Source organism: Larimichthys crocea, chromosome IV (assembly GCF_000972845.2).
Source record: "Larimichthys crocea isolate SSNF chromosome IV, L_crocea_2.0, whole genome shotgun sequence".
NCBI classification, from domain to species: Eukaryota; Metazoa; Chordata; class Actinopteri; family Sciaenidae; genus Larimichthys; species Larimichthys crocea.
The window spans coordinates 5895133-5908917 of record NC_040014.1 but is presented as its reverse complement, the minus strand read 5'-3'; the positions used below and the strand labels follow the sequence as shown (position 1 = coordinate 5908917).

The 13785-nt window shown below is 39.2% G+C and overlaps 1 protein-coding gene across 3 annotated transcripts; it reads left to right on the top strand.

Annotated features, from left to right (window-relative positions):
• Nucleotides 1-1308: 1308 nt before the first annotated feature.
• LOC104937030 (leukemia inhibitory factor receptor) lies at nt 1309-12992 on the top strand. Of its 3 annotated transcripts, none has more exons than XM_027278646.1 (19): nt 1309-1467; nt 2189-2246; nt 2326-2506; nt 4689-4840; nt 4935-5088; nt 5199-5471; nt 5568-5694; nt 6036-6169; nt 6261-6406; nt 6496-6649; nt 6735-6796; nt 7178-7394; nt 8314-8496; nt 8590-8691; nt 8791-8949; nt 9806-9934; nt 10070-10163; nt 10302-10368; nt 11889-12992. In XM_027278646.1, the coding sequence occupies exons 3-19, from the start codon at nt 2437-2439 to the stop codon at nt 12372-12374; spliced, it is 2709 nt and encodes a 902-aa protein (XP_027134447.1). In that variant the 5' UTR covers nt 1309-1467; nt 2189-2246; nt 2326-2436; the 3' UTR covers nt 12375-12992. The 3 variants fall into 3 exon arrangements, with proteins under 3 accessions (XP_027134447.1, XP_027134448.1, XP_019114161.1); XM_027278647.1 differs by lacking the exon at nt 1309-1467 and having other exon boundaries at nt 2092-2246; nt 5199-5310; nt 5434-5471; XM_019258616.2 differs by lacking the exon at nt 1309-1467 and having other exon boundaries at nt 2092-2246.
• The last annotated feature ends 793 nt before the right edge of the window (nt 12993-13785 follow it).

Sequence of the window (13785 nt, the reverse complement as noted above, 5' to 3'; positions counted from 1 at the left end):
AAAAGACATAACTAAAACATCATTCTACTATCTTAGAAATATCACCGAAGTCAGACTATTCATCAGGAAGGCTGACACAGAAAAACTAATTCACGCTTTTATCACTTCAAGACACGATTACTGTAATGCCCTTCTGTCTGGGCACATATAACCCTCATTTTAAAAGCCTTGCACTAGTTACCTGTTTTGGTTTTTAAATCACTGAATGGCCTGGCACCGACCTACCTTTTCGTCATGCTACAGAAGTATGTAACGAGGAGGTCCCTCAGATACTCAGCATCTCGACTCCTAGTTGTTCCCAGAACCTCTACAAAGAAGTACGGCCCCCATCTGTGGAACAGCCTGCCTGTGGATCTGAGGACTGCACCTCTGTAGACATTAAAAAAAAACAAAAAAAAACAGAGTTTTTAGATCCTGATCATTCCCTGTTACTTTTCTTTCTTTTTTTTTTCTTTTTTTAAAAAATCTCTGGTGCTTATTTACTGTACAGGTCTTATTTACTTTTAACATTTTATTTATTTATTTTATCGTATTGTTTTATTTATATTTTTAAATGATTTTTTTTTGTCTTTGTTATTTTGTTTTATTTTTATTTGTAGGCAACTGTTCTTAAATTGTGCTTTTTACCTTATAGGTTTTAATTTACTTTTTATTTGTTTCGTTGTTGTAGTTTTATGCTTTTTATTTTTGTTCTAATTTCTAGTTTTTATGCAACTGCTCTGTTGCCTAAAGAACTGTTTGCTGTTATCTATTTCTGTCTTTATTCTGCTCTGTGAAGCACTTTGAGCTCCAATTCTGCATGAAAGGTGCTACATAAATAAATAAAGTTGAGTTCCAAGATGGCTGCTCTGCACATCAAAGTATGAAAGCTGTAGTAATATACTAATTAATAGCACTTCTGTCTCTCGTGTCTCATCATCAGTCGTATGTGAAGTCCTGTCTATCTGTGGATATGTTTCTACAGTGTTTTCTGACACGTTATCTTAGCTCTGACCTCCAAGTGAATGGAATGCAGAATTAAGGCTTGGTGGTGGTGATGCAGAAGTCATGTGAGCATGGTGTAGTTCATTTTAGAGCCTAAAGTTAGCTTTTCAAAAACATCTGTAACATCTGCTCATCTGTAAGGGGTTATCCTGCTGAATATGACATGTAATATTGTAATCTTTCTTATTTTCTACAATGATCCGAGGGAACCAGGATAATGTTATACTTCTGGGCAGGCCTACAAAAATTAATCATCCTTGCAGCACTCTATTCCATCCTACACATTTTGTAAGACTCCATGTGACTCACATAACACTCTGGCTTTTGCCGTGGTGTGGACAACATAAGGCTCCTGGTTTAGTTAAAGACTGAAACAGATAATAAGATAAGATAATTTGTTTCATGTCTTAGTTATCTATGTATTCAGTATATTGACCACTTTGAGCCTCCGTACCCATGAGGGTTGTTCGATTCCACAGAACAGTGAGTTGTGTTTTGATTTATTCAGTACGTTGGGTTCAGGCAGATGGATTTCCTGTACTTGTGCTTAGTCTGAACTAGTTTAACCTCCCAGCTAATGACTGCTTTCAGCCTGTGGTGCTTTGTAACTTTTCTGTTATTACTTCTCTCTGGAACACTGCCAACCGTCTAGACCTTATGAGGAACTGATGGAAAACTGAAACTTGACGCAAACAGTTGTGTCTACGGAATTTACTATTGTGTTTACTTTAAGTGTTTTTCTCTGTAGCTCATTATGAGCTCTCTGTTCTGCGTGTGCAGATGTGTCACGTCCTTTATCTGCCTTTGAGGAAAGAGTGTTTTCCATTTTCACAAGTTTTGGATTCCTGATTACTCCCTCTACAGTAGATTTGGCACTTGGCACTGTGACCCATATGAAATAATCAAAGGAATTTTCTTTGTGTCACAGTGAAAGCCTCACCACACAGTCACACTGAAACTACTTTTGTAATCCCATATTCCAAGTGTATCAAAACATTCGTAGGCATGTCTGTTCTGGCTACTGTGACTCACGCTTCCCAGAAGCTGCGTGCATTTCCTGCGCTGAGGTCCACATGGATTTCACAATCATTATGAGCTCAAACAGCAAATGGGCTTTCCAAGCATGTATCATTTTGGAGGGAGTGTTGCTGCGTAGAGTAACTTGACACTGTTTTCTTTCTCTCTTTCTCTCTTTGATTCTAAGCCTTCAAATGAAATTGCATTCCCCACACAGTCCATGACAAGCACACGGACCTCCTCATGTAAGTATGTGAACTCATAAAAGTGCCTTTAGAATGTGCTCCTCATTCTGACACACTGATATTTATTTCCACGTTCCAGGTTTCAAGTGTAACTAGCGAGTGTTGTGGATGTTTTCATGACAAAACTGTTAAATTCAGGAAGACTTGGCACCAACTTCACCTCAAAGGAATAACAACAATTGAGCACATCATGATAAGATGGTTTTTACTGTTCTCACTGTTCTGCAAGAGCACACAAGATGCCAATGGACAAGAAAATGGTGAGTAGGTCATCCTTTGACTTCTATCACCGATTTTTTCCAGCTGCAAAGAATCTCTAAACATCGACTGATACTACTGATAGCATATGACTGTTGGCCGACTCAATTTATAATGCAAATGTCAAAAAATGGTCTCTCTATTTGTTTGCATTTACTGTAGATTGTAACTATAACATATTAATAATAATTTGTTAATAACATGAATGACGTGCTGGAAAAAAGTCTGTTGGGTTAACTTGAAAAAAAAAAGTACATTACACATATTAAAATCATATTAACTGTAAATAATGTATTATTGTTCAATATACTTAATTCTTGTATGTTTAACTATGACTTTTTCACGTCAACTTAAAGTTACAAAAATATGTTGTTTATATTCAATTACTCGCCAGCTGAGATCGGCTCCACAGTCCTGATAAGGATCAGCGATTACAGAAAATGGATGGATGGATGGATGGATTTTTTTTTTTTTTTAAGATAATTTCTTTGGCCTTTTCAAGCTTTATTTTAGTAGAGAGAGCTGAAGAGTGACAGGGATGTAGAGAGAGAGAGATGGGGAATGACATGCGAGAAAGAGCCACAGGTCGGATTTGACCCCTGGGCTGCCGCGGCAAGGACTGAACCTTTGTACATGGGGCAGATGCTCCACCAACTGAGCAAAACAACACCCCAGTACCAGGAACTTTTGAATTCTTGGTCTGTACTATGAAACAACTTACACTGGATATCTGTTCAGCTTCACTAACCCGAACAACAGCAATTACACTAAAAGGTTGCAAGATAGTGCCACAATTGTATTCACATAAAAAGGCTGTTGTTTGCAGCATATGACACAAATCACAAACATGGATAAGTCTGCTGACAGCAGATCAACATATTTTACCAAGCATAAACTATAATTTCATACAAATACGAAGAATTAAATACATAATTCACACTAAAAACACCATGGATGCAGCTGCCAGGTGTAGATAGATGGACAGCTGGCGAAACATGATTAGGGGATGAGTATATCTGACAATAATTACATTAATGTGTTGATTAGTTGTGTTCCCATGGTGTGTATGACCTACCGAGTGGTAGGAAATGGACTTAGAGCAAATAGAAAGTAAAAATAAATTCAAATCCATATTATAAGTAAAAAGCAGCCAGTACAAAAAACACGTTGATGTGTTATCTGGAACATAACCTGCTCTGAAACACATTAGGTGTGCAGCGTAAGCTACCGTGGTGATGCACCCCAGTAAAAGGTGACCCACCAACCTGAACTTACCTTGCTAACCCCACATCCTGCTTTGTAGTACAGGTCTCAGGTGTTTAGATGTCTGTCCGTGAACAACCATGCAAGAATTCCAAGATAGGTGTATCCGACCCATGAGTACTGAGTACTAACGGGAGAGGAATTGCGGCAGGTGTGATCCCATCACAAGATGATCTCTAGTTTGTTTATCAATTCTACAATAATTGATAGAGTCTGATCTCCAATGAGAGTGTTCCGTACATCTTTCTCTCTACATTTTAAAAGTACAACATTACAGTAAGTATAAATCACACAAAAGTAAACACTGCGATAACAGTGCGGTTCAAATAAGTTTAGGGATCGCATATTTTTACACTAGTAAAACATTTCAAACATCTGTCTTGTGACAAACACTATTATTATACACTGTTACTATTATAACAGAGTTCTGAATAAAACAGTGCAGTTTTATCAAAGGGAGGCTGGACAGGAGAGGAAGACTAACACCCACCAAAGGCAGGAGATAAGACGAACACTGCACGTCTATGTTAGTCGAACAAGAACCATTTTCCTATGTTTCTCGGGTCGGTCTTGCAGGTTGGCCCGAGCAGCCCTTCTGCCTCTCAGGCTTATCCTTTGTGTCGTGTGAATGGTGTGCATTTGTTAATGGTTCATATGCCGCACGTTCGTGTTTTGGACTTGTAGGCTGCACCGTCTCTTCATGGGGAAGAAGAAGAGTTTCCCTGTACATATGGAATATTCAGTGGAGTGGAAAGATAGTCTCGAGATGATAGAGAACGTATGGTTACATTGTAACTTAGTTCTGTGAGTGAAGAGACTCTCTCAAACTATCACTGATTCCACTCCACCTGATCCTATTGAAGTTTACCTTGCTTTGTAAATAAAGATCTGTGCAGCTGATGATGTACGATCATTCCTCAGGTGTTTCGCACTGTGGACCTCAGAATCTCACACTTACCAGCTCTGACCAGATGATCCTGTTAACATGGGAGGACGAGCCTTCATGCTCTACACTACACGACGTGTTGATCTATGAACTGGTGTTTCTCATAGAAGACAAGACAGTAGATAATGTAAGAGCTTATACACTGACTTCTATATCAATAAACTCTCCTTCTGGAGCAGCCAAACAAGCATACCTCTAATTTGGTTATGAAAATGTTTCAGGTGGAAGTCGCCGTGACCCCTGAACAGATAGGATCTACTCACTCCTGGAACTGGACGTCCCATCTGGCACTGGAGTGTGCTTCCCATTCAGTCAGACTCAGGTCCCGATACAAAAACCAGACTAGCTCATGGAAACATGAACAGAAGTCTCCTGGTTAGCCCAACTTCATATTTCCATCATCAAAAACATTCAAGCTTCATTCAGGTTGTGGCACTCCATCAGATGCTGATTATTCCTGTCCTTTTTTTAAATTGCTTTTTCAGAAATAAAAACATTACAAGAGGGAGAGGTTTTTCCAAAGGACAGGGTGTTTAAGGTCGGCAGTACAGTCACCTTCTGCTGCGTTCTTCCAGAGGGAATACTCTTCAACAAAATGTATTTGAATAGGTTTGAATCAAATACTACCCAGATCAGCAATCAGACATATGCCATGACTGTCCGGCTGGAAAAAGCAGCAACACCCAGTTGCGCTATTGTAACTTGTGAATTGTCCGACAGAAATAAAAGGTCACCGAAGGCTTGTGTTTACATTGGCTGTAAGTATGACTTAGTATTGTGCCAAATTTGACAATTTTGGAGTCTGGTCTTCAGTGTGTTTTGTTCATAAATGGCTGTTCCTTTTTCTCCCACAGACCCACCTGATGACAGAGATCTTCAGTGTGAAACACGAGATCTGCGGTCAGTCGAATGTCACTGGAATGTAGGAAGAGAGACACATGTGCCACAAAAGAGTAAAACAATTTATCATCTACTTGGAAGGTAAAATCAAATTATACTGTATGTGATGTAGCCATAAACTGTGTAGATTATTAGAAGCAAACGAATACATAATTGCAAAATGTGACTTGTTGCTGCAGTAATAGTAACGTGACTTTCAAGTAGATTTGTTGTCTGAACCTAACCCTAACCTAACTGCGACCATTTCTTGTGTCTCATAGAAGAACAAAAAATAACAAGTATTCAGTGTCATTCAGTTTAATAATTCGATGTTCAGTTGCTTGCAAATTTGAGATTCTTGGTCTTTCTTTACTCCATATTTGCGTTAAAGAATTGTCCGGATATGTATTAAACTAAAAGTTATATTCTCTTTTGTATTTCAGAGAATGTGTAAATGTTAAGGGAGAATGTAAGATGAATGTGCAAGTGGATGCTGGTGAGAGAAACTGGACGCTGACAGCAGAAAATCAGCTTGGAAAGGTAGAGCTCACAGACAGGGCAGACCTGACTAAAAGAGGTAATTCTTTATATTAAAAAACATCTTTTGGCTTGTGATATCTCTTTTTAATTGTTCAATTCCTCTTATGGTTGTTTGTCTTCTGTTTCAGTGCACATGTCTCCTCCAGAGCAATTGAAAGCTTCAACTGTAAATGCCAGAAATATCACTCTGGAGTGGGTGTGGACCGAGCCACTGTACTATAATCTCAGTTTAATATGCCAAGTGAACATTAACCACAGTGAAACCAATACAATAGTGAGTTGACAAAAAAATTCAGATGTTTTTATTAATTGATGTTTTTCTGACTGACGCTAACATTAGTTTTGTCCATATCATGTTCCCAGACTGAAAAGTTTGGAGTCGGGCTTCATTTTGTAGTTTTGAATGATTTAATACCACACTGGACGTATGATGTGAAAGTACGATGTGGAACAACGCCACATTTCTGGAAATGGAGTAGCTGGAGCACGGGAACCAATTTCAACACAAAAGGAGATGGCAAGTATTGAAAAATGCAAACGTAACAAATATTGTCAATTTAATTGATGCTGTTTACATTTTCTGGTGATCTCTGGTCCCACAGTTCCTGATGCTCTCGATGTGTGGAGGCAGGTGACTGGTAACCACGTAATAATCCTTTGGAAAGTAAGTCAGATGAGCGGGAACCACTTTCTACTAAGCTGCTCTGTGGTAACCTTTATAGGTTTGAATATGAATGCCTAAGAGTCAGAAATCATTCACTTATTAGATCAGCTATAAGCTGTTCAAAAGAACACATTTTGGATTAATACATTAATATTACCGGTATTAATTTCTATCATATGACATGTACATCTTATTGTTAATATTACTTATCTGAACGGCTTGTTAGAAAGTTTTCCTAATTATTGTCTTGATCTGATCTGTGAAAGATAGAAATTTATTAACCATCAATTATTAGTTCTGACTTCTCTTGGTGATGGGGGCGTTATCTACAGACATGTGCTTTGCCACATAAGATAAAGTCCAGATGTTGCCTCTCTACAGATGCCACTAGACAACCAAAGTCACGGACACATCGAAGACTATGAAGTGACCTGGGCAAAAACTGCAGACAGAAAACCAAATAGAACCAAATTTCACAACAAGGACAGAGCTGAACTCAGTCTGGACACATCTGAGGAGTATATCGTCACAGTTACAGCTAGGAATGCATACGGCAGCTCATCCCCGTCGACCGTCGTCATCCCCAGCCTCAATCCAGGTATGAAGCTCTCAGAGCTGCACATTTTATAGTTTTATAATTCTAGTTTTAATGAAACATGAACATACAATGCACAAGACAAAGTCTTAGAAAAAAGGTCAGTTTCAAATCATACATTTCCCTCTATGATTACTATCCACGCCCCTTTTCATTGGTGGTTTCTTATGCAACCATTTCTTTGTCATCTCTTAGTTGCTTTTTTCTAATATTTTATGAAGGTCCTTGTCCTGAGTGTTAACTTCTGTTTTACTTTTACCTAAATATGTAGGACCTTCTTTAAAAAATCTATATTAATTATATTTCTGTTATGATCTACTGCCAGTAAGATTACTAGATTACTGGACTATTCCAAAATATGTGACAGTGATCAGTGATGGGATCATTACATCGCTTCTAGCAGTGCCTAGAGTGTTCACAGTGTAGTTAACAATGAGCTGAATGATATTAAAAATAAAAATGTTGTAAAGAGCGCCAAATTGTTGAGAGAAAGTTTGACAAAGCCTTCATGTCAGATAACGAACATGACTGGTTAAGTGTTTTCCACATTTCGGTGTGGCAGGTCAGCCTTACTGCCAATTTATCCAAATCCCAGTGACCAAAAGACCTTTTTCACAGCAGCCATTTTGACATGAAGTAGTTGATGATACTGATGATACAATGATACTGATTAAAGTTCCATTCAGGTCAAACAGAGTCAGGGTGCTGCTGTGGCAAAGCATGTAGTGGCCTGCAGCTGACAAAGTAGAGTAACATTGATAACTGATGAAACATCTAGTGATGAAGAAGAGTGCTTGCTTCAAAGTGATAAAATAAATAAATAAATAAATAAAAAGTTTTAACAAAGACATTTATGAATTATATATATATATGATTTATCTTCTTTGCAGCTATATGTTTATGTCAAATCTGTCTTTCACAGATGGAACAGAAAGAGTGAACACGTCTCAGGTCATCGGCAGCAACGGCAGCATCAGCCTGTCCTGGTCTGCCAGTCCTACAGCCAGCTGTGGCTACATAGTGGACTGGTGTCGAACTTTAGAGTGTTCTAACGTGGAGTGGCTGAAGGTGGCTCCAGGTGAAACCAGTGCCAGTATATTTTCAAGTAAGTCTTATTCTTTGCCCACAAAACAGTTGCAGCTATCCAATGTTACATTTCTTTGAGCAGCACCACTCTTTTGTTATTTTTCCACCCCAGAAACATTCATTGGCGGAGTGAGATACTCCTTTTCTGTATACGCCTGCACTCAGGAAGCTCCAGTGCTACTAGAAAGAAGAGAGGGTTACGTCCATGAGAAAAGTAAGATTTAATTGTTAATAGCTGTTAAATAATTCATGTGTCTGTGCCATAAAATAGCACTTTGTCCAACAGTGTTTCACCCATGTTACACTTTGCCAGGTATGGAAGACAATCTGTTTAAATTGAAATTTAAACAGCAGGGTTCAGATGTTGTAGTGTCCTGGGACCAAATAAATCTGAGAAAGCAGTCTGCTTTCATCCGAGGCTATGTTCTGTATTGTGAGGCCAACAACAAAATCATCAACAATGTCAGCACAGGTATTGTGACACTCGGTTATTTTCTGATAAATTATGTTATGTATCATATATATTCTCTCTCCTACCTACTTAACCTGATAGCATACGCTAATAAATGAAAATGTCTAGTAGTTTTACATGACCACCTTGCTGCTTTGACATAGAAGTGTACTCAATAGTGTGTGTCAGTACACCTGTGACATCACTGTGGTTCCAGGTGCAACAGAGCACCTAACCACATCCAAAAGTGATGTTGCATGTGGATAAATGTTTATTGTGTTGCCTCCAGAGTAAAAGATACATTACTTAAGTAAGAGTAGAAATAATCTGTCTAAAACTAACTTTTAAATGTGTCAGATAAATGCACTACGTTAATAACAAGTACCTCAGAATTGTACTGAAGTACAATACTTGAATGAATGAATATATGTAGTATTTCCACTTCCAGGCAGCCATGCCACATCACATTGGTACCACCATGCTAACGCTTACACGATGAACTACTTTCTAACATATACACAACCAGAATGGGGTATCAGGGCAAAGTGATGGTAGGAAAAGTATGACATGATCACCTCTATTTGGCTTTTTGGGAACAGTGGATCAAGTTCTTGAAGTAAATGTTACCCAGAAAACTGGAGTCACTGTTTTGATGACTTGCAACTTGACAGACTGGACTTGGATGATTGTTATTTGACTCAGGACTTGCTTGAAACTTGGCTCACATAGTGTGTTATAAATCATTTCAGGGTTCTATACTGTCCTTACATAGCAGATGTTAAGTAGGGGGCACCTATAATATAGTGGATAGTCAGTGCACCCTCTAGTGTTGTTTGGGATGTTTATTGGTGACAGCTATCTCTTTCTCTTGATTTAGACAATACTGACGCCACCAGCCTGAAAGTAGAAAACCTTTCCACCGGTTTCTACAAATTCAGATTGAAGGCAAAGACGACAGATGGAGAATGTGGCACTACAGAGATCGCTGCCACCTTGGATTCACAGAGTAGGTTGCTTCTTTTGCCTTTCACACTGCTGTTTCTGCATGTGTGGAAATCCATTTTAAATCAAATCATGCATTTGTCATTTTATTTCATTTTACCTCTGTTCCTCATTTGGGCTATTTGTCTTAACTCACCAGCTGATACAATGGTCAGCTCTGTCGTCATTTGCCTGGTCACTGTTTTTGTTGTCCTCTCCCTCATCACTGTCCTTTGCTACAGACACTGGGCATGGTAAGCAAGTCAACACATTTATTTTCTATGAAATTCCTTGGTTCTGCCTTTGGTGGAATTCTGATGGGGCTATTTGAATGAGTGGATGCTGTTGCCAAACCATTAACATTTATTTTCATGTATTCTTACATCCAACAGCATCAAACGGAAAGTCTATCCTCCAATCCCAAAGCCAGTACTGACAGAAAAGTGGTTCACATCACAGGTAGGTTCTCATGACCATGTCTTAAAGGGGCACCCTGGGTTATTTTGTTCACAAAGACTAGCATATGTATATACAACCAAGTGGCTGGCAGAGTGTATAGGAACATCTGCACAGAGCATGGGCTGGAAATCCCAAGCTCAAAATGGAAGACACCTCCTAAGCTGATTGAGAATGACCAAACCGGGATCCAGTGGCACGTCCAGATCCAGACTGACAAGCTGGTGATGGCTAACCAACCAGACATCATGGTGGTAGACAAACAACAGAAGAAGGCTGTGGTGATAGATGTAGTACTTCCGAGTGACAGAAATATCAGGAAGAAGGAACACAAGAAGACCGAGAAATATCAAGAGCTGAAAGAGGAACTAGAGAAGATGTGGCAACAGTGGTGCCAGTGGTAATCAGAGCACTGGGAGCTGTGACCCACAAACTGGATGTGTGGCTATAATAGATTCCAGGTACAGCACCTGAGGTCTCTGTCCAGAAGTTTGCAGTCCTAGGAACAGCTAAGATACAGCACAGAAACGTAAAGCTCCCAGGCCTCTGGTAGAGGACCTGAGCTCAAGGAACACACACCATCCACTATAGAGTAAGAAGGGGATTTTTTATTGTGGCAAGCAGTGTCTTGTGCGGCACTAAGCAAAGTTTTCAGCAGCGGTGACTTTGCAAAATACACAGACACAGATAGCAGAAGGGAATGAATGAAGTACTTGACCAACGTCCACGTCCTAGTTCCTGTTAGTCAGACTAGCCACAGTCAGGTCTGCATTGGGATCAAATTTCAGGAATTTGCTGTCATCTTTGTTTGTTCTGCATAAAGTGTGCATTTCTAGAATGTTGAACCCTTTGAGTGGGTTAATGGAAGGTGCAAGAGTGCTTGTTTGTGTGTGTTTTTGCTTGTTTATTTCTTTGCTTGTCACATCCCATGGCGTGTGAATCCGCCCTATTCCTCACTCCTCGCAACCTATCTTAAAGCAACCTTACCTCGAACTGGCCTTGCTCGACACAATTCTTCACTCAATAATAATAAAAGAAAATCTAATTTGAATGAATTCATCACTGAAAAAATCTAATTTGAATGAATTCATCACTGACAATTACCTGGATTACCTGCCTCACTGTAACCAGATACAAACCCATGGACAGTTCCTCTGTAAACCAGACCACACCAACAGAATTGACAGACATTCATAAACCTTATACCCCCTATACAGGCTTCCAATACAGCAACAGCCCTTCTTAAAGTCACCAAGACCTCGACCAAGAGTCTTCCACTTTCTCCTGGTCATATCCCACAAACTGACAGTTCATCAACAACACCTACACCTCATACACCCTTCCTCTGTTCCAAGGTGTCCCTCATGGTTGGGTGCTTGATCCTTTCCTGTTTATCCTTTACATGCTCCTACTTGGTCCCCTCATGTGCACCATTAAATTAGTGAAATAGCCATTCGATATTTGGTGAAAATAAAGTTTACTTTACACAACTATTAACCATGAATGTTTTGTCTGTTTTCCAGGGTGAAAATCATTTTCTTCGTGTGGATCAGCACCACAGTGAAGGAGATACTGTGAATGTTTCGGAGCTGCATTGTAACTCAGTAGCACTAGAGAATGGTTATATCAGTCAGGAGAACATGCCTTTTGTTTTTTCACAAACTCCAAAGGGTTACTACAACCAGCCACTGAAAATATCCATCCCACCACCACTCACTTTCACCACTACAGCTGTCTCATCTCAGTCAGAGGCACCATGTTCTCCATTCAAGGGTGTGTTTCGTAATCCGTCATACAACCTGATAATGCAGAAATGCACTACTGGGGATCAGCAGTCAAACTCAGATCCTGAGCTTCAGGAGGGCACACCTCTAGAGAGAAGCTCCAGTGGATATCAGCCTCAGAGTATTACAGAAACCCTCACTGTAAACCAGACAACAGATGATCTAGAAAGTCCCGTATCCTGTGTCTCCACTTACATTTTGTTACCAAAGTCACCTTCCAACTAGCTCCTGCATGCACAGCCTATATAATATGTTATAGGTAGGACAGCAAATATGATAAATCTGCCACAGTCATTTAAAATGAAGATTTTATATTATATGTACATTACTACTTTCATTCTAGGCATATTTTCCACCATGCTAGAGACATGTCTCTAGGGATACAAAGGTGGTCTGGATCCTTAAAGATTCTTCTAGCCTTAGTTTTTCGGTGTCTGGTGTAAATGTATTTAAGGCATAGTACAGAGCTAGAGCAAGTTTCTAATGGTCCCCAGCCATTTTTACCAATAAACACTGGGAGAAAGTCATCACTCTGTGAAAGTAAAATCATTTGACACCGGTTTGAGTGTCTAAGTTTCAGTTTCCTTACGGTGTCTCTTCCTGATGATCCAAATTACTGTGAATCTCTACTGTTTTGTTGTGTCATGAACACTGATAAGACAACACACACTGTGAGTTATTTCAAATATTTTGACTGCAATGTTTGCTGCTGTTTTTGCGAGTGCAGTTAGGGTATATCTACTGTATATGTGTAAATAAATGATGGGAAGGCATTTAACTTCTTAACTTGTGAACTGCTGTATGTAACTAAATAAAAACAAATAAAACTCTACAAAAATAAAATGTCTGCTTTGCCAATACATTCGCAGTTTGAGTCTAGTAATAATTGTGAAATCAATATGAAGTTGTGTATAAGACATGTTGTCTGGAAATTGTGAGTCACAATGGCCAGATCAGGCATGTTTAACTTGGACTCAGAATATTTTTCTTCTTGGGAATGACCAAAAGTGAAACTGAGATACTGAAAAACATTACTGCTAAACATTGCCAAACAAACCCACAGGAGATTACTGTCAGGCAAACATTAAGGGGAAATGATGCAGCACATTTGGTGAAATGGTGCTGCTGTAAGAAAACATATCTTGATCATGGTTAGCAGTGAGGACATTTTCATTTGTGAACATCTTTCTTATCTTGTCCGTGAACTTGAGAGTTTTGTCAACCAACAAAAGGGATAAATATATAAATGACTCATGATCTACCTCACCCTGAGCCTAACCACAATCTGTTTGGAAACAGCATCTAGACACACAATGGTAAATTTTATTTTTTTGTAAAATTAGTTTGTTTTCAGTGTCACTGGACATATTTCAAAGCTCCAAGCCTCCAGGAACAAAGTCAGCCTTCATTAAAACTTGTCAGCTTCCTCAGTCTTCATTGGATCATCTTTGATGTCTGTAGTGGACATTAGAGGGCGCTAGCACCACATCATTGATGAGAGGATTCTCTCTGACACTCAGCAGTAACACATCATACAGTAGGAAAGTAATTGAGTACTGTACTTAAGGCCCATTTTGTCCTTTACTTGTGAATTTCTATGTAGTTTTTTTTTTTACTTTAACTGGACTTTTATTCG

Bases quoted from the DNA above. Each gene is read 5' to 3' on its own strand.
- LOC104937030 (XM_027278646.1), top strand. From the start codon at position 2,437: ATGATAAGATGGTTTTTACTGTTCTCACTGTTCTGCAAGAGCACACAA. The intron at 4,841-4,934 runs GTAAGAGCTTAT...AAAATGTTTCAG, and splicing joins AAGACAAGACAGTAGATAAT to GTGGAAGTCGCCGTGACCCC. The intron at 8,692-8,790 runs GTAAGATTTAAT...ACACTTTGCCAG, and splicing joins GGGTTACGTCCATGAGAAAA to GTATGGAAGACAATCTGTTT.